The sequence below is a fragment of the Ovis aries genome, chromosome 24 (genome assembly GCF_016772045.2).
Source record: "Ovis aries strain OAR_USU_Benz2616 breed Rambouillet chromosome 24, ARS-UI_Ramb_v3.0, whole genome shotgun sequence".
NCBI lineage: Eukaryota > Metazoa > Chordata > Mammalia > Artiodactyla > Bovidae > Ovis > Ovis aries.
This window is the reverse complement of record NC_056077.1, coordinates 28,344,285-28,368,896: the sequence shown is the minus strand read 5'-3', so window position 1 is coordinate 28,368,896 and position 24,612 is coordinate 28,344,285. Positions and strand designations below refer to the sequence as shown.

The following is a 24,612-nucleotide window of genomic DNA, read 5'->3' as shown; positions in this document are numbered from 1 at the left end:
TGAGGAAAAACATTTTAAACTTCCATTCTAACTTGAGGCTTTAGCAATTAATTACACATTAAATATGCAAAGTAACGAGGATTCAAGTAGTTATATATACAAATCTGAGTTTGTCAAGCACTTGTTGCTCAGTCCCATTCTCCTTCAAATTACCCTGAGTCAATTTTACTGTCATTTTCTACCCTTACGTGAGGACTCATACTAAGAAAAAAAATATTTTTTATCTTAATTTGTATTTTTTTTACTCATCCCAGGTTCAAGTCTATTACTCCAAAATGCAATCTGAAACCTCTTTCACTCTGCATGTCTCCTGGCTTCTCTCAGAAGAAAACGGAGACCAGGAACTATGGAGCCTTCACCATCCGGTACACCACCACCACCACAGTCCTGTCTAATGTAAGACACAGGCGATGGACTCCTGGAGGACAGGAACTCTTATTTATTCATTTCTCAGTTCCTAAGGTCAAATTCCAAAGTGTACGTAATTAAGGAAAGGAATAATTCCAACTCTTTCGAGTTCTGAATTTTTCTGAATTTGTGGTCTTCTCAAAAATAGGTAGTTTGTATTCAAACTTTCTTTGATTACCTGTTTCTTTGGCTCAGCTCTCTACCTTTGCAGGTCTCAAAAAATAGCTCAAGAAGTAGGTGTTTTCTAGAATAGTCCCACATAGCATTATTTGCTAATAACCCTTCAGCCTAAATTTCTACTATTAAGTATCTTGTGATACCACATTTAAACTGTGTGCTGAAGTGGTTGAGGTAAAGAAACAAATGACAAAACTAATCAACAAACGGACAGTCCATTTTCTTTTATTTCCTACTGGTTTAAATTCCCTAGAGGTAATAAAAAAATAAAAAGATATAAAAAGCTAAGAGACTAAAAAAGCTGGTATAAATTGAGGTAAAAATTTAATGTTTTAAAAGGATTTAAGAGAATTCTGCATATGTAAATAATCATGAACTGAGAATAATCTAAGATGAGGAACAATTTCACAAAAATGGAAAGATCTTCTGAGATGAAAAACATGATTTGCCAAATTTGAAATAGCAATAGAAGCAGTGAACGGCAGATGAAGTATTACCAAAAGAAAAGTAGTGACATGATAACACAAATGGACAAATTATCCCACAACTCTAATCAAAAGGACAAAACGATCAATGAAATTTAAGTTAGAAATATTATACTGATCAACTTTTACCAATAAGAGCTGTAGAAAGGAAAAGAGTTCATTACTCTACAAATTTATTGAGCATATGGTATAATATAGTCAGGCAGTGAGGAAACAATACTGAACAAGACAGACATGGAAAAGTTCATCTTCTGGAACAAATGAGGCTGAAGCAATAACCAAAGAAATGAAAACAATATACTGCTGAAGAATGGAGAAAGGAAGAAAAGAAGGAAGAAGAGGAGGAAGGAGAAGGAAAATAAATGTACAATTTTGTCTTCTGGCCAAATTTAATACAAAGACATTCTGGTAGAATTTTCGAACTTCAGAGAAACAGTATCCTTATAAGCCTTCAGAGTGGAAGTCAAGTTACCTACAATTAAAAAAACTGTTTTAATGCCTAATGTTAAACATCCAGGCAATGTTTAACTACTATTACAGGTGGACAAGGATGACGTTAATTCAGCATTCCTATATGCTATATAGAGGGAATATAAATTGCTATAATTGTCTAGAAATAAATTTCACAATTCTACCTCCAGGAATATAGCCTGAAAATGGTTGGTTATAGCAAAATAACCAATGAGGTAAAGGTTTACATAAAAGTGTACAAGGGTGCTCATCACAGCATTTAAAACAGCAAATTGGAAAAACCTACATGGGAAACAATCCAGGACAAAACAAATTACATTTTGGCCATTTAGTGGAATTCTACACACACACCAAAAGCTGCTTTCAAATATTTTATTACAAGTCAAAATGCTTACAATTCAAAATTAAATGAAAACAAAGAGCACAGTCTCAATTTTGTTCAATTTTGTTCTTAAAAAAAAAAAAGAAAAAAAACAAAAACACAGGGACTTCCCTGGTGGCCCAGTGGTTAAGAACCTGCCTTCCAATGCAAGGGACATGGATCGATCCCTGGTTGGGGAACCAAGACCCCACATGTCATGGGACAAGTAAACCGGCGCACCGCAACTAGAGAAGCCCACAGTTTCTGGTTCTTTGCATGTCTGGTAACTTCTGATTCGACTGTGAATTTTATGCTTTGGGTGCTGGATTTTGCTATATTCCTTTAAATAGTGCTTGACTTTGTTCTGGTGTACAGTTAAGTTTCTTGAAATCAGTTGAATCCTCCAAGGCTTGCTTTTGTGCTCTGTTGGAGTGGGTCCAGAGCAGCCTTTAATTTAAGGTTAATTGAGCCCTATTACCAAGGCAGTACCTTTTTAATGCCCTGTGCATACTCTGGCAAGTGAGAACACAGACATTCCCAACCTGGATGAGCTCCAGCTCATCACTTTTCCAGCATGGTTCTTTCTCTGGCCTCAGGTGATTTCCTCTCATGCATGTGCAGACCAGTACTCAGCCAGACTCAAGGCAACACCTCTGCGTATCTCTGGTGTTTTCTATGCCACTTCCTCCTGTCAGCCTCACAAATTATAGCTGCCTTGGCCCCTTCAAACTTCTCTGTCTTCTCAACTCAGTGAGATCACTGGGCTCTGTTTGGGTTCCTTCCTCCTGCTCTGCAGCCTAAAAACTACCTCCAGATAATAAACTGGGGCAACCATAGAGGCTCCTTAGATTTGTTTCCCTTCTTTCAGTGATCACATTCCTGTGTTTGTCTGTTATTTCATATATTGCCTAGTTTTCTAATTGCTTAAGGTAGCAAAGTAAATTCAGTCCTTGTTATTCCAAACAATGCTGGACAGAATAAATATGGTAAAAATATGGTATATCAACTATCGATTTTACAATTTCTTAAAGCCTTTGTCTTAGTCTTCATCCAGCCCTCTCTCTTTTAAAAAAAAAAAATCTATTTTTTCTTGGAATGTGCTCCAATCTCAATTTGACACTACACTCTTTTAATTCTACTTCCCTGATTATGATTTATTCTTGAATCCTCAAATACAGGCAAGTTTCCCAAGTCCTGTGGTTGCCACATTCCCTTCTCCATCTGTGCAGGACAGTACCATGTGTAATTTCAACAAGCCCCACAGTTTCATTCGTGACCTCTTTTGCTGCTGACTCTTAACACAAGAGAAGCACCATAGGTAACTGGCCTTGGACTTCTTCATTCATGAATAGAATACACACGCAAGAAAGCAGAATACAGAATGCAAAAGCTCAACTACATCTTGAAATTTGAGTTTATATATGTACATTTGTATGTATGTAACCACACACACAAAAAAACCGAAGTTAATTCAATGTTAAGAATAATTGTTTTATGAATACTTTTTATTCTATATATTCTCTGTATTTTCATTATACATATACAAACACTACATTTACAATGAGAAGTTTATTTTCTAAATCCCCATTTCTACGTCACAGTTCCTGCCGTTTTATAGGCCAGCATCTCAAGCCAATATTTCCCCAAATCATATATCTTCTACCTAGGACCTGCCTGTCCCCCTCTGTTCTATTTAATGGGACAAGGTCCTCCCATAAATTTCAAAGTCATTTCAACTTGTTCCTCTATCTCCACATCAATTCCCCCAGTCAAAGGTTCCAATGAAACAATATTACTGCAGAAGGCTCTAGACTAATGATCTCAAGCAGTACTGAACACCTAGCAGAACAAAAACCCCCTTTAAGACAGGTCAGAAATAGGGGAGAAAGCAGCCAAGAGAAAGCAATTCCCCTGGCACAGAACCAGACTGTGCCTGAGGTGAAGAGGTAGATTTTGAGAAGACCAAAGTTGGACAGTAAGCCCAGGGGAAAAACTACAGAGCAGGCTGGTGGTCAAGAGACTGAGAACTTCATGAGCCTGTAGTTTGATTGACACCTACAGATGAAAACAGGAGAAACAAGAGGTGAGATAAAGCTTCAAATAGCACTTTGGCATAAAGTGCTTTTGCTGCCAAAACTAGCGCTAAATGTTGGTTAGGTGAGTAATACACAGGATCAAATTTTTACCGCCTGATTAGCCATCTCTGAACAATATGGTCGTAACTTTTTAATGATCTCTTAAAACTAAGTAATAAATGAACAAGGTACAGAACTCAAAGGTCACAAAATAGTTTAAATGAACTTTGAGGATGTTATGCTAAGTGAAATAAGCCAATCGCAGAAAGACAAATACTTTATGACTCTACTTTTGAGGCACCCAGAGTAGTCAAAGTCATAGAAAAAACAACAGTAGAATGGTAACAGCTAGGGATCAAGATGAAGAGGAAATAGGTAGGAAATTTTAGAGTCATTTAACAGGTACGAAAGGCTCTGCAGGTTGGGTGCACAACAATGTATATATACTTAACAGTAAATACTGAACTGCACACTTAAAATGGTTAAGATGGCAACACGTATGCTTTGTGTATTTTGCAGCAGTTTAAATTTTTTTTAATTTGAAAGTCACAAAATAATAATGGGAGAGTGTTTCCCATTATGTCCCCCACTCACCCACTAACCACATCAAGATACAGGACATTATAAGCCCTCAAAGCCCTTCTTGTGTCCCTTTCATCAAGGGTAACACTACCCTGATTTATAACACCACAGATTAATTGTGTCTGCTTTTGAACTTTTGTGTCTAGCTCTTTCACTCAATCGGAGAAGGCAACAGCACCCCATTCCAGTACTCTTGCCTGGAAAACCCCATGGACGGAGGAACCTGGTGGGCTGCAGTCCATGGGGTCGCTAAGAGTCGGACACAACTGAGCGACTTCACTTTCACTTTTCACGTTCATCCATTGGAGAAGGAAATGGCAACCCACTCCAGTGTTCTTGCCTGGAGAATCCCAGGGACAAGGGAGCCTGGTAGGCTGCCATCTATGGGGTCACAGAGTCGGACATGACTGAAGTGACTTAGCAGCAGCAGCAGCAGCAGCTTCCACTCAATAATACGTTTGTGAGAATCATTTATATGATGTGTAAATTGTAATTCATTCATTCCTTTTTGTTTTTGCTGGGCCACACGGCATGTGGGATCTTAATTCCCAGACCAGGGATCCAACCCATGCCACCTCCATTGGAAGCATGCAGCCATGAAATTAAAGGACACTTGCTCCTTGGAAGAAAAGCTATGACCAACCTAGACAGCGTATTAAAAAGCAAAGACATTACATGGCCAACAAAGGTCCATATAGTCAAAGTTATGTCTTTTTCCAGTAGTCATGAATAGTGAGAATTGGACCATAAAGAAGGCTGAGCACCAAATGCTTTTGAACTGTGGTGTTGGAGGAGACTCTTGAGAGTCCCTTGAACTGCAAGATCAAACCAGTCAATTAAAGGAAATTAGTACTGAATATTCATTGGAAGGACTGATGCTGAAGCTGAGGCTCCAATACTTTGGCCACCTGATGCGAAAAGCTGACTCATTGGAAAAAAACATGATGCTAGGAAAGATGGAAGGCAGGATGACAAGGGGACAGCAGATGGCTGGATGGCATCACTGACTCAATGGACATGAGTCTGAGCAAACTCCAGGAGATGGTGAAGGACAGGGAAGCCTGGCATGCTGCAGTCCATGGGATCACCAAGAGCTGGCACAACTGAGCGACTGAACAACAAGCTCCTTGAATACGATGCATGGCAAGTTTTTTCCCAGTATGTCTTTGGAGTTCTAATTTTGTTTATGCTAGTTATTGCCATGCATAGGTTTTGTCTGTCTGTATGCAAACTCATCAACTTTTTTTCTTTATAGTTTCTGGTGTTTCACAACACTCAGGGCAAATGGAACTCTCATACTTTGCTGGTGGATATAAGCTGGTAGAGTCGCTCTGGAAAACTGTTTGGCAATATATACTAAAATTAAACGTACACATATCCTATGACCCAGCATTTCCTCTCAATTCCAACAGAAAATGAGCACTTGTGCTCTCCCCACAAACATGCATAAGAATGTTCTCAGCAGTTTTACCGCTCAAAATATAAACAACCAAAACTTCTATCAACAGTAGAATAAAGTATGACGTATTAATACAATATAATTCAACACAACACTAAAAAAGAACTATTACTAAAATGGAAGTAGATATTCCCCTACATGTTAGCTAAATCATTTTTCTCTTCGCTAATCATACATATTAAAAATGCTTTCATTATGTTGCTATGTACAACATAAATAAATCTCATACATTATGTTAAGCAAAAGAAACTAGACCCAAAAGACTTACCATATGATTCAATTTATGTGAAGACCAAAACCAGGCAAAATTAATCTATGGACAAAGGTCAGAATAGTGGCTATCACTAGGGGAGGTCATATTGACTGGGAAGAACACAAGAGAGAATTTCTAAGTGTTGGAGATAGCCTACGTTTTGCTCAAGGCAGTGAGTACATTGTGTACATATACATAAAAATTTGTTGAGTTGATCCCTTAAATAGGTGTACGTTCCTGTGAATTGCATTTCAATGAAAGGTTTTCTTTTTCATTAAAAAAAAAATGTTTATTTTCTGAGAGGCAGGAAGACCAAGTTGTTTGTGGTTTTGTTATTATTGCTTAGTTGCTAAGTCATGTCTGACTCTTTTGCGATCCCATGGACAGGAGCCCACCAGGCTCCCCTGTCCATGGGATTGCGCAGGCGAGAAACTGGAGTGGGTTGCCATTTCCTTCTCCAAGGTTTTTCTCTTTTAAAGTGAGATCACAGCTAGCTTTTTTTTTTTCCCAAATGGCTACTCAGTTTACCCAATACTATTTATTGAAAATTTGTTTTCATCTTTATCACATTTGACATTTCTATAAATGAGGCCACTTTAGTCCTCTCAACTCTATCCAGTATAACTTGTCTACTCTGGTGCTCTTTACTTCCGCTTTAACACAGACTCTAATAGCATTAATCCCTTCTTCATGAACACTGGCTTTTCCATAATTTTTATGAAAAATTCCACTTTTGTCCTTTCATATGAACTTTAGAATCAAGTTTTGAAAATCTTGAGATACTGTTATTACACTGGGCTTACAGATTATACTTTATGAACTTCAAGATACCTTCAATATGAAACTAACACAACACTATAAATCAAGTATACGCCAATAAAACTTTTTCTAAAAAGATACAATTATTTTATGTTGCACTAAAAAAGGACATTGCCCAGCTATGGCATAATGCTGATGATTTTTACTTTATGTCTATTGTTAAATTACTTTTTTCTCTTCAAAAATTCTGTTAGGAAGATATGCAATACCTCTAGAAGTCTATAAAACATTACTGAGAAAAAAAAAGAAGATCAAAACACATGGAGAGATAGTATTCATGAACTGGAAGACTCATTGGTATAACGATTTCAATTGTACCTAAACTTATCATTGTGGAATCCTACAAGCTGATTTTAGAAGGTATATGCAAATACAAGAAGCCCAAAATAACCAAGAATTATCTATTGCATATCATGATTTATCAAACTAGAGTAGCAATTCTCAAACTTTTTTTTTAGTCTTATACTCTTACAACTCACTGAGACTCTAAAGAGCTTTAGTTTATGGGAGTTTATTTTTTACCTTTGAAACAGAAAATTTACTTTAAAATAATAAGCTTATCACATGCTAACAGAAATAAATTTATGAAAAACGAATTGTTTTCCAAAACAAAACATTTAGTGAGAAGAGTGGCACTGTTTTACATTTTCATAAATCTCTTCAACATCTAGCTTAATAGGAGATGGCTGGATTCTCAAATCTGCTCCTTTATTCATTCAATTTCAATATCACATGTCACACATTCTCTGGAAAACCTACTGTGCACTCATGAGACATGAGTGAATAAAGCAAATAACATCTTATTATTACTATGAAAACAGTTTTGACCTCAGAGACCCCTTAAAGGGTCTCAGGGACTCTACATGGTCCCAGGAGAACTACTGAAATAGACTACTTAATGCAAAGGCATTTTGGCATGCTGCTGCTGCTGCTGCTAAGTCGCTTCAGTCGTGTCCGACTCTGTGCGACCCCATAGACAGCAGCCCACCAGGCTCCCCCGTCCCTGGTATTCTTCAGGCAAGAATACTGGAGTGGGTTGCCATTTCCTTCTCCAATGCATGAAAGTGAAAAGTGAAAGTGAAGTAGCTCAGTCGTGTCCGACTCTTAGCGACCCCATGGACTGCAGCCTACCAGGCTCCTCCGTCCATGGGATTTTCCAGGCAAGAGTACTGGAGTGGGGTGCCATTGCCTTCTCCAGGCATTTTGACATAAGGACAGACAAAATAGAGAAATGGAATAGGAGGGCCCAGACAAATCCTTGTCTGTACAACCAGCTGACTCACGACCAAAGTGACTCTACAGAGAAGGAGAGAGCAGACATTTTAAAAAGCAGTGCCACAATAATACTGGGTTGGCCAAAAACCTTGTTCGGGTTTTTCTGTACAATGTAATGGGAAAAGCCCAAACACTTTGGTCAACCCAATAGTAACTGGATATTCATACAGAAAAAGAACTAAATTGATCCCTATCTTACACCATTAAAAAAATCCCACATAGACTGTTGATCTGTGAATAGCAAAACCTAACGGAAAACAATAGCAAATATATCATCACCTGGATACAAAAAGTTCTAATTATAAAGGAAAAGACTGATGTACTTAACTATATTAAAATTGAGAATTTGTTAATCCAAAAATACCTTTAAGAAAACGAAAAGGTAAGGCAAGCCATGAGTGGAAGATGATATCTGCAATACAGGTATCTGAAAATACACACACACACACACACACACACACACACAAATAAGAAAAAGACAGAACAGCAGATAGGAAAATGGGCAAATGATTTTAATGAGTCCTTCAAAAAGATGACAGTCAATAAATAAATGAAAGGCTGCACAATCACAGTAGTAATCAGGGGAATGCAAATTAAAACCAACAAGGAGTGTTAAATAGTACAACCACTTTGGGAAACTATTCTGTAGTTTCTAACAAAATTAAATGCCTGCCTGATGACCCAAAATCCACTCCTCAATATATACTCAAGAGAAATTAGTATGTATATATAGAAAGATGTGTATGAGAATGTTCACAGCAGCTTAATTCACAATAGCCAAACTTAGAAACAACAGTCAATTAAAAAATGATAATCATAAAATGGGACTGCTGCTTTTGCTGCTGCTGCTAAGTCGCTTCAGTCGTGTCCGACTCTGTGCGACCCCATGGACTGCAGCCCACCAGGTCCCCCCGTCCCTGGGATTCTCCAGACAAGAACACTGGAGTGGGTTGCCATGTCCTTCTCCAATGCATGAAAGTGAAAAGTGAAAGTGAAGTCGGTCAGTCGTAGCCGACCCTCAGCGACCTCACGGATGGCAGCCTACCAGGCTCCTCCATCCATGGGATTTTCCAGGCAAGGGTACTGAGGCGGGTTGCCATTGCCTTCTCCAAAAATGAGACTAAGCAATGAAAAATGGGACTAAGCAACTGATAAAACCAACAACTTGGATAAACTGCAAAAAACATTATTATGCTGGGCAAAAGAAGCCTGACACAAAGGAGTGCATACTGTTATGAGCCCATTGACATGAAGTTCAAGAACAGGCAAAACAAATTTGTACCGGTAGAAGTCAAAACAGTTTTATCAGAATACAGACTCTGTAAGCAAAGGAGTATGAGAGAACTTTCTGGAGTGATGGAAATGCTCTGTGTCTGCGTGTGAATATGGTACATGCCTATGTGAAATATTCTCCAAAGTGTACATTCAAAAGTTCTGCAACTTACTGGATATGACATATATCTCAGAGAACACACAAAGATCCATTGTATATAAACCAGAATGGTTAACTGAACAGACTGACAATTCCAAGGCTTGGCAAAGACGTGGAATAACAGGAATTCTCATACACTGCTGACAGAAATCTAAACTGGTGCAACTCATCAAAAAAAAAGAGCAAAATAATCAACTGTGATATATTTGTATAAGAGAACATTCCACAATGACGAACTAACTACAGCTCCATCACACACAGATGAATCTCACAAAATAATGTTAAGTGAAAACAGCCAGAGTAAAGTGTACAAAATAAATGGCTCCATTTATGTAAGGTTGAAAAAGCAGGCAAAACTAAACTACCAAATTTGGGTGCAACCTTAGGCAGAAAAGTACGAAAGTGATTATGATATGATATCAAAAGAGGCAGGGCAGAGGGCTTCCCTGATGGCTCAGTGGTAAAGAACCGGCCTACCAGTGCAGGAGACACGGATTCAGTCCCTGGTCCAGGAAGATCCACATGCCTTAGAGCAACTAAGCCCATGCATCACAACTACTGAGCCTGCACTCTAGAGCCCATGAGCTGCATCACTGAAGCCTACGCACCCTAGAGCCAGCGCTCTGCAACAAGAAAAGCCACCACAATGAGAAGCCCACGTACCACAATGAAGAGTAACCCTGCTCGCTGCAACCAGAGAAAGGCCCATACAGCAACGAAGAGACAGCACAGCTAAAAATAATAAATAAAATTTCATATATATACAGTCAGGACAGAGATCGCTCTAGTGAAGGAGAAGTATAGTTCATAAGCAGGAATTTTAAGGGGGGCAATTGCAATGCTGACAATTGTCTACTTAGTGACCTGAATGTTTGTTACAAGGCTTATGCTTTTTAATCACTACATCAAAGAAAGATGCACAGACCAATGACTTTTCTGTATGTATCAGAACAAAACTGAAAGGGTTACAAATCAGAAAAAAAAAAAAGATTTTAAAAAGTCAGCTGGACTCAGTAACTGATGGGGTTTGCTGGGGGAAGAGAGGAATAAAGAGACAGCCAAGGGAAACTGCCAGATTTCTGACTTGCACACCAGTTTGGGTGGGGATGCCTTTCACTGAGATAAGGAAACAGCATTTTCAGAGGAAAGATATGAATTAAAGCTTAGACACGGTGAATTTATAGTACCTTTGAGACATCCAGACAGAGATGTCCAGTGGGCAATTAGATATGCCGATCTCGAGCTCAAAGGAGAGGTCCCGGTGAGAGAGAAATTTTGGATTCACCTGTCAGGGAAATCATGGACAGAGAGATAACTGTTTAGGGAAAAGAGATGGACAAGGTGCGGGGCTGATCCCAGCTATGGCAACATTTAATGGGCAGGTCCAGGAGGATAAGCCAGTAAAAAAAAAAAACAAAAAACAAAAAACTGAGAAGGACCCAAGTGGTGGGAGGACTATCAAGAGTGTGTGGTGAACCATTAAGCAAAGGAAGAGAACGTCTCCTGAAATCAGTCACTCACTGCAGGTTGGTGCATAGTGAAGAAAGCATACGGGTTATGTGCAATACTCAGCAAGCCAGTTTTTACTCCACCTCTCTGGCTGATTGGGGAAAAGCAACAACCAAGAGAAAATCAATGCTTCTGAGAATGGTTCTAAGTTTTCATGTTGTCTTTAGAAGTGGGAAACGAAGGCCCCTCTCACTCTTCTCCCTGCTTCTCAGGAAGGAAGAAGATAAGATTGGAGTGCGTTAGGTCTGCACCACTGGGCAGCATGGGCATGAAAAGGTCAGCACACAGGTGCAAGCTCACTTTTACGTGTCTTCATGTGACTGAAGTGGCATGAGACGCCTTCAAGAGAGGACTTCTGCTACTCCAAGGGAGAGCCAGGGCTAAACCTACTACTTGGGCAGAAAAGGCCAGAGGCAGGAGGCCAAGGCCAGATCAGCAGTCAGCCGGGGCAAATGGGCTCTCTCTGGTTACAAGGCCCTGAGCACTGATAGGAATGAGTCAGGCCAGCTTTGCCCACATCACAGGGGAAAGATCTAGCTGTGCTCGAAAACTGGGGAGATGGAGGGCATCCATCTCATGGGCTAGATCAGTTTCAAACAAATGAAGCTAAACTAAATTGAGAAAAACAGCAACTCCACATAAAAGCAGTGGGGCACATTTGAGTCTTCCGTCTTGGGGTTTGGAGCTCAAGTCCTAGTCAAGAATAAGAGGTAAAGTTTGGGGGTTTTTACTGCCAGTACAAATACTTAATATAAATCTGTCCGTTAGGAGCCCCATAGATTTGAAAACTGTGGCTGTGGACTGGAGAGAATTCTAATATTCCTGGATCCCACCAGAATACCATCCTAAAATTTCTCAATTTCTAGTACCACATCAATCACATGCAAAGCAAAACACAATGGGCATCTAAGTTAAATGTGCATGAGATTAGCAGCTCCACAAGAAGCGGAAAGCCAAAATATGCTTGTTCCTTGATAAAAAGATTTTAGTGAAGGCTGTCTCCTTCCCAAATTCACCTATAAAGTCCGTACAACTCTTATCAAAATTTCAATGGGATTTGTTTTAGAGCTTATCAAAATAAATTTTAAAATTCACCTGAAACAATAAATGCATGATAATAGCCAAGAAAAAAATTGAAAATGAGCATATTTGCTCTATCTGGTATCAAACTGTAATATATAAAGCTGCAGGGCGAAGAGGGACTGTGTAATAGAATTCTGCAGAAACATACACAAACACACCATGGGGATCGAACAGCAAATGCAGAGGCCCTACGTATATAAAGAAATTCTTGCAGCATTTCAAACATGGACAAGTCAATAAGTGAAATTAGGAAAAGCTTGTCAATTTAGAAAAAAGATCTCTATCCCACATCAGACAAAAAGTAAATTCCACACAAACCTAAAGAGTTAAATATGATATGAAAAAACAAATTTCAAACACATGAGAGTTAAAAAAAAATCTTGGGATGGTAGAGATTTTGTTAAACAAGATTAAAGGAAAAAAAAAAAACAAACTCAAAAGCAAAAAGAAGTCAAAGATGGGACCACATAAAAAGTTTAAACTTCTATATGAATAAAAACACCATAAATGAAATTAAAAGACAAGTGAGAAGAAACTAGTTGAAAAAATATGTGTAACGCATACAACAAAGGATTGACTATTGTATATCTGAACAATTCCTGCTAATCAATAAGAAAAAAAAAGACCACCCTGAAGGGAAAAAAATGGTCAAAGACACGAACAGGCGATATCCAGAAGGAATATGAATGCCCATTAACATGTCTGCACAAAAGTTAGGTTACAGACTCATCTAAAGTCTGATAAGCTACATTTTAGATGATTAAGAAGTTAATGTTTTCAAAACTAAAAGAAATTATAAATATATATTCATCTGATATCAGAATGAGAAATGCCCTTCTAAACTTAAAACCTAACAAAAACTTACAAAGAAAAATAAATTTTATATACTTTAAAAAACCCCTAGTACTGCAAAAATTAATGAAATAGAAAATGGCAAAAATATTAACAAATATAATAAATTATTCATATACTTTAAATATAGAAAGCATTATCTAAATCAATATAGAAATTCTTAGATCTATACAAGCAAGACTGGAGAATAAATGCAAACAGTTAAAACAATGTGAAAACCATGAAACCTTGCTTATCCTTGGTGGGCGGGAATGGAGGTCAAAACAATGAGATGACATTTTTCACGCATGAAATTGATAAAGGTGTAAAAAAATGAGAATGCCCAATACTGGCAGAGGTATAGGGCACCTGATGTTCTCCTATTTACCTTACAGGTAGAATTTTTAATGACATGAGAAAAGAATTGTGACTTGTTAAATGAGGAAAAAAGATATAAAATACATACAGTATGATCTCAACCATATTTTAAAAGAATAGCTAAGTTTTTATAGACACTTACTTCTCTGCCAGACACTGAGCTAAGACTATCTACAGGTTATTGGTACACTGGTGCACTTCATATTTACAATAATCTTGAGTTAGACGCTTTATTATCCTCATTTTATGGAGAAACTGTGACAAGAGAGATCAAGTCATGGAGCCAAGGTTTCAACCCAGATACATCTGCTCTAGTCTGGGACTGTAACTACTAGTACAATGGACAGGAGGGAATAAATCAAACTCCTAAGAGTTGAATATACTCCTCTTCCTATTTTGTCATGGGTATTCCATTATTTTACTTCTAAATATAATGCTGCTTTCAAAAGCTCAATAATCACACAACAGTGACAACAGCATCCTTGAAATGCTGACAGTGTCAGGTGCTAATGACAAAAGAAACTTTATAGATCATAATCCAGGGGATTAAAAAAATTTTTTTAAGCAAAGGAATGCTTTTCTAAGTGAAATTTTATATGGACCTACAATATGAGAAACAAATTAAAGCAGCATTTCATTCTATTAGTGTATTTGAAAAGCTCAAATTTATAATATTTACAGTGAATTTCTTCTGATGAACACAAACTCTAATAAGTTCTGGAAGACTGGGACAAACCTGTTTTGTTTATTGCCCAGTATATATATATATATATATATATATAAAAAACCTGATTCACAGAGATTAGCAGTTACAAATAAGTCTTTGTCATTCTTTTAAAAACAGCACATTTTTGCTATCCAAGGATTTATTACACCTGTCCAGAAGTCCAAGTAGAAAAATTCTAAGTTAAATCTCTAATAATATCAATGAGAATATGTGGTAACCACAAATATTTTGGTAGAAAGAAAAATATGAAACTTAAAATATATACTAATCTGACATCAAGACATTATATATACAGAGCAGTCACATGTTACTGCACAATGCAATGAGAGCTGTCTATAGGAGCAAATTTGCTCCTATAATCTTACATGAACAAATAAGCACTGGTCTGAATTTTAAAAAGAACAATATAAAGCTACAATTTTTCCAATCAACAGAATTTTTAGGAATTCCAGTACATGCACAAAGAAAGCAAGCAATGTCATTATAAGAATTGTTACCTGGCTGTTGGCATTATGGATAATTTTAGTTTTTTTCTTTTTCCCTCAAATATCCTAACTACATTGCCTTTTCTCTCTTTTTTTTTAATGTTTTATTTAAAAATAGTTATAAATCACAGGAATTTGCAAAAAACTGTACAGGCAGGTCCCAAGGACCCTTCACCTAACTTCCTTCAATGGTAATATCTTACATACTTCTAGTGCAAGATCACAAGGAAACTGACTATGGTACAATCCACAGAGTTTATTAATATTTTCATCACTTTTACATTCATGCGTGTGCTCTATGCAATTTCGCATTTGACACTTGTAGCTTTGAGTACCAACAGCTGAGATACAGAACTGTCCCCTCCCCGCAAAGCTCCCTCATGCTGCCTCCTCAGCCACACCTTCCTTCCCCTGCTCCTAATTCCCGGCAACAACTAATCTAGTCTTCATTTCTATAACTTTGTTATCTCAACAATGTTATATAAATGCAACTGTATAGAATGTAACCTTTAAAGACTTTTTTTTTAACCTAGATAACCTGGCAGTACAAATCAGCAGTCTTTAATTTGTTAAAATTTAGCATGATATAAAATTTGAATGCGTATCAATGTTTGAAGTGGAAATCGCTCAGTCATGCCCAGCTCTTTGCAACCCCATGGACTGTAGTCTGCCAGACTCTGTCCACGGAATTCTCCAGGCCAGAATACTGGAGTGGGAAACCATTCCCTTCTCCAGGGGATTTCCCCAAAACAGGGATCGAACCCAGGTCTCCCGCACTGCAGGTGGAAATAGGTGGATTCTTTACTGTCTGAGCCACCAGGGAAGTCCAGTAATACTGGAGTGGGTAGCCTATCCCTTCTCCAACAGATCCCCAATGCAGGCATCAAACGGGGGTCTCCTGCATTGCAGGAGATTCTTTACCCGCTGAGCTACCAGGGAAGCCCTGGTTAACAGTGTTTACAGTGTTTTAAAGTTTACAGTGTTAAAAATGTGACTCAAATGCTTATGAAACCCATGTTGTACTACCATAAAATTAGGATTCTGGGGAATGAATTCTTTAAATTAATAATCTGGTACAAACCTAGTGCAATCTAGTACAAACACATTACAGAAGAGAAGCCCATGGCACAGTGCTTCTAAATCTTATCTATGTTTACAAGAACACGTGGATTACAAGAATGCCTGGCTGTGCATTTTTCTGGCCAGCCTCTAGATTCCAGTCCTTTCCTGACCCAGGTAAGTTTCTGTTACGTGAGAATATGACTGTTTGCTCCCCCCCACAGAATGGTCACCGTTTTTTGCCTTTCCACATATTTAGAATTCTTTCAAATCATCCAGGAAATGAATCTCCCTCAAATTCTTAGTTCTGGAGATTTACCTCCACCACACCCCAGGCGCAACTCTCTAGTCTCTAAGTCCTCATGAATCAACACCTCTCTCAGAAAGGACTGCCCCACCCTAGGGAAGTGAAGTGAAGTTGCTCAGTCGTGTCCGACTCTGCAACCCCATGGACTGTAGCCCACCAGGCTCCTCCGTCCATGGGATTCTCCAGGCAAGAATACTGGAGTGGGTTGCCATTTCCTTCAATTCAAAATAACTCTTCCCCCCTCCCCTCCATACCTCCAGGTACCAAGATCCACCTGATGTTTCTTCTCTCAGCTATTCTGTTAGGTCTTCCTGATCCTCACCCCACTAGGACTCTGCTCACTAACTGGGTGTGACAAAAGCCGTATCTTTATAAGTTTAGGCTTAGAAAGCAAACACTCCAACGAGTTACTTCTTGAACATCATGCCTTCAGAGTAATGTCCTTGCTTTTCCAAAAAGATCACTCTCAATAAGTAAAAGCTAAAACACGAAACTAGGCACAGATGGAAAAAAAAGCATAGATGTGTGTATATTTTTAAAATTTGGCTCATATTGGTATTACTGTATCACTATCAGATCAAATGGAATTTAAAGTAGAGGTAAAGAGGGACTTCCCTGACAGTCCAGTTAAGACTGAGCTCTCCCTGCAGGGAGCACCAGTTTGATTCCTGGCTGGGAAACTAAGATCCCACAAGCTGCAGAGCAAAAATTTTAAAAATAAAGTAGTGGTAAAGAGCCAAACTGCCTGGGTGAAAATGTGATCTCTGCCACTGTATTTTCTAAATCAAGTTTCATTTACCCTCTGTGTACTTCAATCTTCTCATCTGTAAAATGGTAATAAAAATGCCTCACAGGACAGTTTCAAGAATTAAATAACATATGTAAAGCATTCAGAACAGTGCCTAGCACACAGTAAACATTATCCAAGTATTAACAATTATCTCTAACACATGGCAATCCAGCTTCACCTCTTTGTGACATCTATTCTGCTTACACTCTGATGTTCATACTGCTCCTGAAACAGTGGTCACATAAGAATCTGTGTTTTATTTATTAAATTGATCTTGATCAAAACTAACTAGCAGAACAAATTTTCTCTTACACAGAAGCAGTTACTATTAACATTCCACCAAACATGAATGTAAGCACTTAAAAGTATAGTGGTGATGGAAAGAATGCTAGCAAAGAGGAAAGTACAGATCAGAACATAGAATATGGCAGCTTTATGTTTAAAAAACTGGGAGACTAATGTCATATTTATGCCTGTATACACATAAGATGGCTCTATAAAGCTTCATGTCTGATTACGGAAAGGGAGAAGTACAAGCCTGGGAGAAGGATTATGAAAGGGGTGATTCACTGTATATACTTCAGTATCTTTCAAATTTGAAGCAGTGAATATATTACTTATGTGTGTGATAGTTGCTCTGTCATGTCTGACTCTTTGCAACCCCACTGACTGTAGCCTGCCAGGCTCCTCGGTCCATGGAATTCTCCAGGCAAGAATACTGGAGTGGATTGTCATTCCCTTCTCCAGAGGATCTTCCCAACCCAGAGATCAAACCTGTGTCTCCTGCACTGCAGGCAGATTCTTTACCGTCTGGGCCACCAAGGAAGCCCATATTATCTGTATAAGAATCTAATTTTTCAAATGGAGGTGGTGGGTGGTGGTTCCTCTAAACAAGTACTCTGGAAGCTAGTCTTCTAGTCCCAAGCTGCCACTAACTCTGTTACCCTGGGTAAGTCATTTAACCTGTGAGTATAGCTGGACCAAGCTAGGGGCAGCAAAGATTTCTAGGTTCTAATCTAATTCCAAAAATGTATCTCAAAGAGGAGGGTAGTAAATAGATGGTACTATCTTTAAGATATGAGGGGATACTAGTTCAACATTTTGCAAAGTAAGGCAACTTTTTGAGAACATGAACTGTCAAGCTTATTAATCTTTCAAGATTATTTCTGTCTTACATAAAAGCTCTTCTTAGAAGGGGTCTAATGCAACTTACAGGAAATACCTTTAAAGACTATTCTGCTCATTGTTTTGTGTCTCTCACCATACCTGTGGAGTTGTTTAAATGGATTTTATTAAGTTTTGTGTGTGTGTGTTTTTAACACGGACCATTTTCAAAAATCTTAATTGAATTTGTTACAATACTGCTTCTGTTTTATGCTTTGGTTTTTTGACCCCAAGGCATGTGGGACTTTGCTCCCTGATCAAGGGATTGAACCCATGCCCCCTGCACTGGAAGGTGAAGTCTTAACCACTAGACTACCAGGGAAATCTCTGGACTTTAAGTTTTTATACGAAAGTCTTTCTACTATGCCGTGGAGCGAGCAATAAAGTGCATGTGTGCACACTCAGTTGCTAAGTTGTATCTAACACTTCATGACCTCATGGACTGCAGCCCACTAAGCTCCTCTGTTCATGAGATTTTCTAGGCAAAAATACTGGGTTGCTATTTTCTTCTCCAAGGGATCTTCCCAATCCAGGGATCGAACCAGCATCTCCTGCCTCCTGCACTGGCAGGATTCTTTACCACTGAGCTACCTGGGAAACCCCAGCAATAAAGTACACTAGAACAATTTACATTTAAAATACATAAATACTACATCTAAAACAAGAAACTACTACTATTTAAAGGCATTTATGATAAGACACTGCAAAAAAATAATCATTCCACCTCCAGTCAATAACAGCTGTAACTAATTGAGTACATACTTTATTCCAAGTATCATCCATTTATTCATTCTGTGTATCCTTTTTAATCCTACCATTCATCTGGCAAAGTAGGTTTTAATATCCCTATTTAACAGGAGAAGTGACTATGGCTCCATGAAGATGACAACTAGCTTGATGTCACAGTCTAACAAGTGAAGAGCCAGAAGTCCACCAAATATCTTTGGATCTAAGCTCAGTGCACTAGACAGGGATCAGTTGGCAGGCTGGTGCAGACTTGCAATGATGTTTTTTAGTAATTTAAACATAAATGAGGAAAACTTTGAAACTGTTGAAAAGTAAACTTTTCAACAAAGCTAATTGATTCAGTTTAAAGGTCTTTCATGCTGAGATTCGGTTCTAATTATTTGAGTTAAAATATCCTTCCTTAAAATGACAGTGACAGTAGACAGTGCGTCTCTTTCGTCTCCTGCATTAGCAGGTGGGTTCTTTACCACTAGGAAGAAGCCTGGCACCTCTCCTGCAGCCTCCCAATTTGGGGGGGAATACTTCTGAAATCCAAAAAAATTTGGGAACTACTTCCTTAGACAATGATGCCTCCCAAAATAACAGAGGACTTCATACATACACCTCAAGACTCTCTCATTAATCTCTATTTTACTTGGATTGGGACATTGAAGGATTGAGAAATGGGAATAAAGTGAGTTTCAGCAATCCAAAAATCACATGAGTTAATGTTGGATTGGGCAGAGAACTTTCCTCAGGATTTGTTTCACTGGTTGATTTTTATCATTCTTTATCTTCAATTCTACTCACTCAAACCTGGGCGCAAACTTTCTGTTCCTAAAATAGTCACATTCTTTACTACTACTGCTAGGTGGCAATCAATACTTGAGTCAAATAAAAAGATCTACTACTTGAGGCCTCCAATAATTTGCCTTTATTTAAAGCCTTTTTCACTTTGACAAAATAAAAACTTTTAATTAGGTTTAGTCTACTACTTCCAAAAGAAAATTGGTCTATAAATCAGACTCAAGCAAATTTCCAAATTTCTCTATCTCCACTGTGTGTGTGTGTATATATATATATATATAATGTATATAGACAGATAGATATAGTGTATATATATACATATGGCTTTGCAAGTAGTTTACAAACAAGTTGGTCAAACTAGATAAATTTCTTGACTTTTACAGTATACATGGCAAATAAGCTATTTACTTCTCTTAGTAGCATGTCTTATTTCTTACCTTTTTTGGTGAGCAAATTTAAAATAGTCTATGTACACAGCTACACAATTAAATATTAGTTTCAGTCACAACATATTAAATTCACATTTAAAATTATAAAGAGATCCAGATTTTTCAGTCTTACATAAACTTTTAATCTCACTTGATGCTATTTATATTATTTTATGGTGCCTTATTAAAATGAAATCAGAAAACAAAAACCTGTATCTCACAGGACACATAACGGAAAATATTTAAAATCTGTACTTACTACATGACTCAAAACCACTCTTTTTAAAAGGAGAGCCAATTTTAAGAACTTAAACATACAGTCTGGATAACGTAAATCACTCTTTCCATGCCCAAAACTTAACAGATCTAGTAAAACTTATTATAGACTACAATGTATCCAAAAGCTAAAACTGGTAATAATTGTGCTTAAATTCCACATTAATCTAATATCAAAACTTATTTTATTTCTTCTTTTTTCAAATACCTGATATATACTGCTGCACAGTCTTTTCATTATATATTTATTCAGCTAACTTTGAGTGCAAGGTACTCTATGTATAAAAGTCCTTCCCAATGGATAGTGAAAATAATATACAAATGTTTACATAAAATACACTCAGCGGTCCTCATAAGGTTATCTGAGAGTCTGTTAGGTCTATTAACTTGGTTCAAAATACCCAACAACAAATGTAAACTTTTTGTTACTTTGTTGTATTTTAACTGTTAACTGGTATCTACATTTTAAACACATTGTGTCTAATGTAGCAATAATGATAACTATTTTCCCACTAAAAAGTTACAGATGAGAAAGAGTACTTGGCTCACTAAGAACATTAAAGGGAAAAGATCCTCGGCCTGGAGCTTGTAAATAGTAGCAAGACAAACTCCAATGCTAGGTTGTTCATACAATCACCAATATGTAGGTCAAAATAACTAGTGAGCTATATACATGACTGTCTGCCTAGTAATCTACAGATCAACAGGAGAGGAAGAAACTGCTCAAACATGACTACCGCTAACAAACTCAAAATATTAGGCATAGTATGTCTCTATTAACAGTGCAACCTGTGTAACCTAGCAACTGTAAAATAATTTCTTTTACTTTTGCTACTTTTTAAAAAGGAACCCTCCTCAAAAAAAAAAAAAAAAAAAGAGCCGGCACTTTATAGATGTAAATTCCTCTTTTTTTTCAAAGCAATTTGCCTAGGAAAATCTAACGCAGAAAATAAAGTGTAACAGATAAATCAACTACAACATGCTGAAAAACCTGATTATCAGTAAAACAAACCAATCCCTCCAGTTTAGCAATCTATGTATTTTTATTCTTCGGTGGGTATTTCATTATAATAACCAACAACGTTTAAAAGTCACCCTTATTCCCCAAACATCGTCATCACACATGACATATTTTACTGAAATTAAGCTGAGACTAGACCCAAACTCAGGCCACCGGGCACCCTGAAATATACGAGGGGGAATCCAAGAAATCAGATATGCTGAGTGCCGGTATCTTCTTCCAGAGTAGGGTCAAATTCGTGTTTGCCCGCAAATGTCACTGTCTCAAGAAGTCTGCAAAATTCCCATCACCGCTCCAGAGTACAAAGAGGCCTGACCACGGAAACACCTGTCCTAGCACCAGGAAGACACTGGGAAATGCAACCTCCGAGCCCACGCCGGCCGCACAGCCTAGGGCAGCAGCGGCGACCCCGGACGAGGGGTGGACACTGACCTCACGGCTCCTTCGAGCAGCGTCCCGCACCCCCGACCCGCCTCCCGGGGCGAGAACCAGGAAATCTGTCAAGCCAGCCGGGACCCACCCTCCGTGAACCCCACTCGCTCCTTCCCAGCCTCCCCAACTGCTCTCGGTCCGCTCCGGCCTCCCCGGCTGCACTCTGCCACCTCATCCCTCCCTCCTCGTCGGTCTCGCGGCCCCGCCACCTCAGCCCCGGCGGCCTGCACTCCGGCCGCCCCTCACCCTGGGCCGCCGCTCCCCCCGGCCCCGGCCGCGGCCCCCTGCCCGGCTCGCGGCGCCGTCGGTCCCTTCGCGGCCCGGTCCCCGCCGCCCCCCCAGGCCCGAGCTCCCGCCGCGCGCTCCCCACCCCCAGCCTCCGCCCTCGCCCCGCTCGGCCGCTCCCGGCCCGCTCCCCCCAGCCGGGCTACCTGGAGGCAAGGGCGGCGGAGCACTTCACCCAGGGCCCCAGGTCGCAGAGGGCCCGGTGCTCGGGGTCCCGCTCCTTCTCCCGCTCCACGTGGTAGGCGTAGATGGAGAGCAGGATCCCGGCGGCGCACACTGCATACCGGGCCACCCGCTCCCAACGCGGCACCGACACTCTCAGCAGGACGGGCGCCGCCATCTTCCCCCCTCCGCCGCCGCCGCCGCCGCCTCCTTCACCACCGCCGCCGCCGCCGCCTCCCTCCGCCTCCACCTCAGCCGCCGCCGCCCGTCGGGGCCCGACCCAGCCGCTGCCGCTACCGCCACCGCCTCCGCCGCCGCCGCCACCGCCGCCACCGCCGCCTCGCCCCATTGGCTCGACCGTCTCCTCCGGGCCCCGCCCCCACAGGCGCGCGGCCCAACCGCCCCGAAAGGAGAGAGCCCGGCCGGGCTAGGAAAGCGCGCGCGGGCGCGGAGGGAGGGGGAGGAGCGCGCAACCGCCCGAGAGGCCGGCCGGGGGGCGGAGCCAGAGGCGGCGCGGCGCGCGCAGCGGGCGGGGCCAAAGAAGGGGCGGGGCTATGGGGTGAAGGGCGGGGCTTTGGGCGGGAGGGGAGGGGCGAGCAGGAGTCGGGTGGGGCGAGCAGGGGTGGGGTGGGGTGAGCAGGGGTGGGGTGAGCAGGGGTGGGGTGGCGCGCGCGGGTCCTACAGGACTGGGTGCGAGGAATAAATTTCAAAGATATCAACGTGTGTGACTGGATAAGCCCTTGGCCCCACCTCCTGGGGGGCTAATCAATGGCCATACTTTCCGCTTCTTTTTGTCATCACTTGATATTTTCTCACCCAATCCAAATTAACCTTGGCCATTGGCCAGAACTCCCAAGCTCTAGAGCCACGCTTACGTTCCCTGATGTTCTCTATCACCACCTCCAGGCACTTAGTATTCAACAAGTGCAAGCTGAACTATTTTTTAAAATTATTTCTGAATGCCTTGCTTCCCTGTGAGCTGAATTTGAGATGGCTTAACTAAAGAAGTCTGAAAGCCGAAGAATTGATGCTTTTGAACTGTGGTGTTGGAGAAGACTTTTGAGAGTCCCTTGGACTACAAAGAGATCAAACCAGTCAATCCGAAAGAAAATCAACCCTGAATATTCATTGGAAGGACTGATGCTGAAGCTGAAGCTCCAATACTTTGGCCTCCTGATTCGAAGAACTGACTCATTGGAAAAGACCCTGATGCTGGGAAAGATTGAAGGCAGGAAAAGAAGGGGATGAGAGAGGATGAGATGGTTGGATTGCGTCACTGACTCGCTGGACATGATTCTGAGAAGGCTCTGGGAGTTTCTGATGGTAAGGGAAGCCTGCGTGCTGCAGTCCGTGGAGTCTCAAAGAGTCAGACAGGACTGAGCAACTGAACTGAACTGAAAACATAGGAAACAATAGTTCCTACATCAAATGTTGTTGTCAGAATTACATACAGGTTAAGAACTTGAGAACAAGATGGCAGGGGTGGGGAAAGTCGCCAGCATTCATGAGCTACTGAACAACAACAACATACTCCATGTAATACAGTAAAATATAAAAATGAACTAAAAAATTGGAATGAAGAAAAAGCCTATTCAAAATATAAGGAAAGACCAGGAGTAAGAACATAGACAAGCAGGCCATAGAGTATCATATAATAATTAAAACTGGGCCACAAATCTGGCTCTGAGCTTCCTGATGGCCGAAACTAAAAGAAAAACACATGTATGTTATTCTCACTGTCTCTAAGAAACATATTGTTCTTATATATTGCTAGCTTTTTCCTGGTTGTAACTGCAAGGAGATCCAACCAGTTCATCCTAAAGCAAATCAGTCCTGAATATTCATTGGAAGGACTGATGTTGAAGCTGAAGCTTCAATACTTTGGCCACCTGATGCAAAGAGCTGACTCATTTGAAAAGACCCTGATGCTGGGAGAGATTGAAGGTGGAGTAGAAGGGGACGACAGAGAACGAGATGGTTGGATGGCATCACCGACTCAATGGACATGAGTTTGAGTAAACTCCGGGGGTTGATGATAGACTGGGAGGCCTGGAATGCTTCAGTCCATGAGGTCGCAAAGAGTTGGACATGACTGAGTGACTGAACTGAACTGTCCAAGAGATTTGTCTCATATAGCGATTTTTTTTTTTTTTGGAGTAACCAATGTCCTTGTATTATGTATTGATCAGTAACAAACTTCCCCAAACTTAATAACTTAAAGAAAGTGAAGTGAAAATCGCTCAGTCATGTCCTACTCTTTGCAACTCCATGGACTGTAGCCTGCCAGACTCCTCTGTCCATGAAATTCTCCAGGCAAGAGTACTGGAGTGGGTAGCTATTCCCTT

The 24,612-nt window shown here is 40.1% G+C and overlaps 1 protein-coding gene across 2 annotated transcripts in view; it reads right to left on the bottom strand.

Moving 5' to 3' along the window:
* Positions 1-22,556, bottom strand: part of VKORC1L1 (vitamin K epoxide reductase complex subunit 1 like 1) — a 54,563-nt gene extending 32,007 nt beyond the window's left edge. For both annotated transcript variants that reach the window (XM_027961936.2, XM_060405863.1), the window contains exon 1: positions 22,252-22,556. In XM_027961936.2, the coding sequence (XP_027817737.1) occupies positions 22,252-22,445 (194 nt within the window). In that variant the 5' untranslated portion in view covers positions 22,446-22,556. The remainder of the gene's footprint in view (positions 1-22,251) is intronic.
* Positions 22,557-24,612: the final 2,056 nt, after the last annotated feature.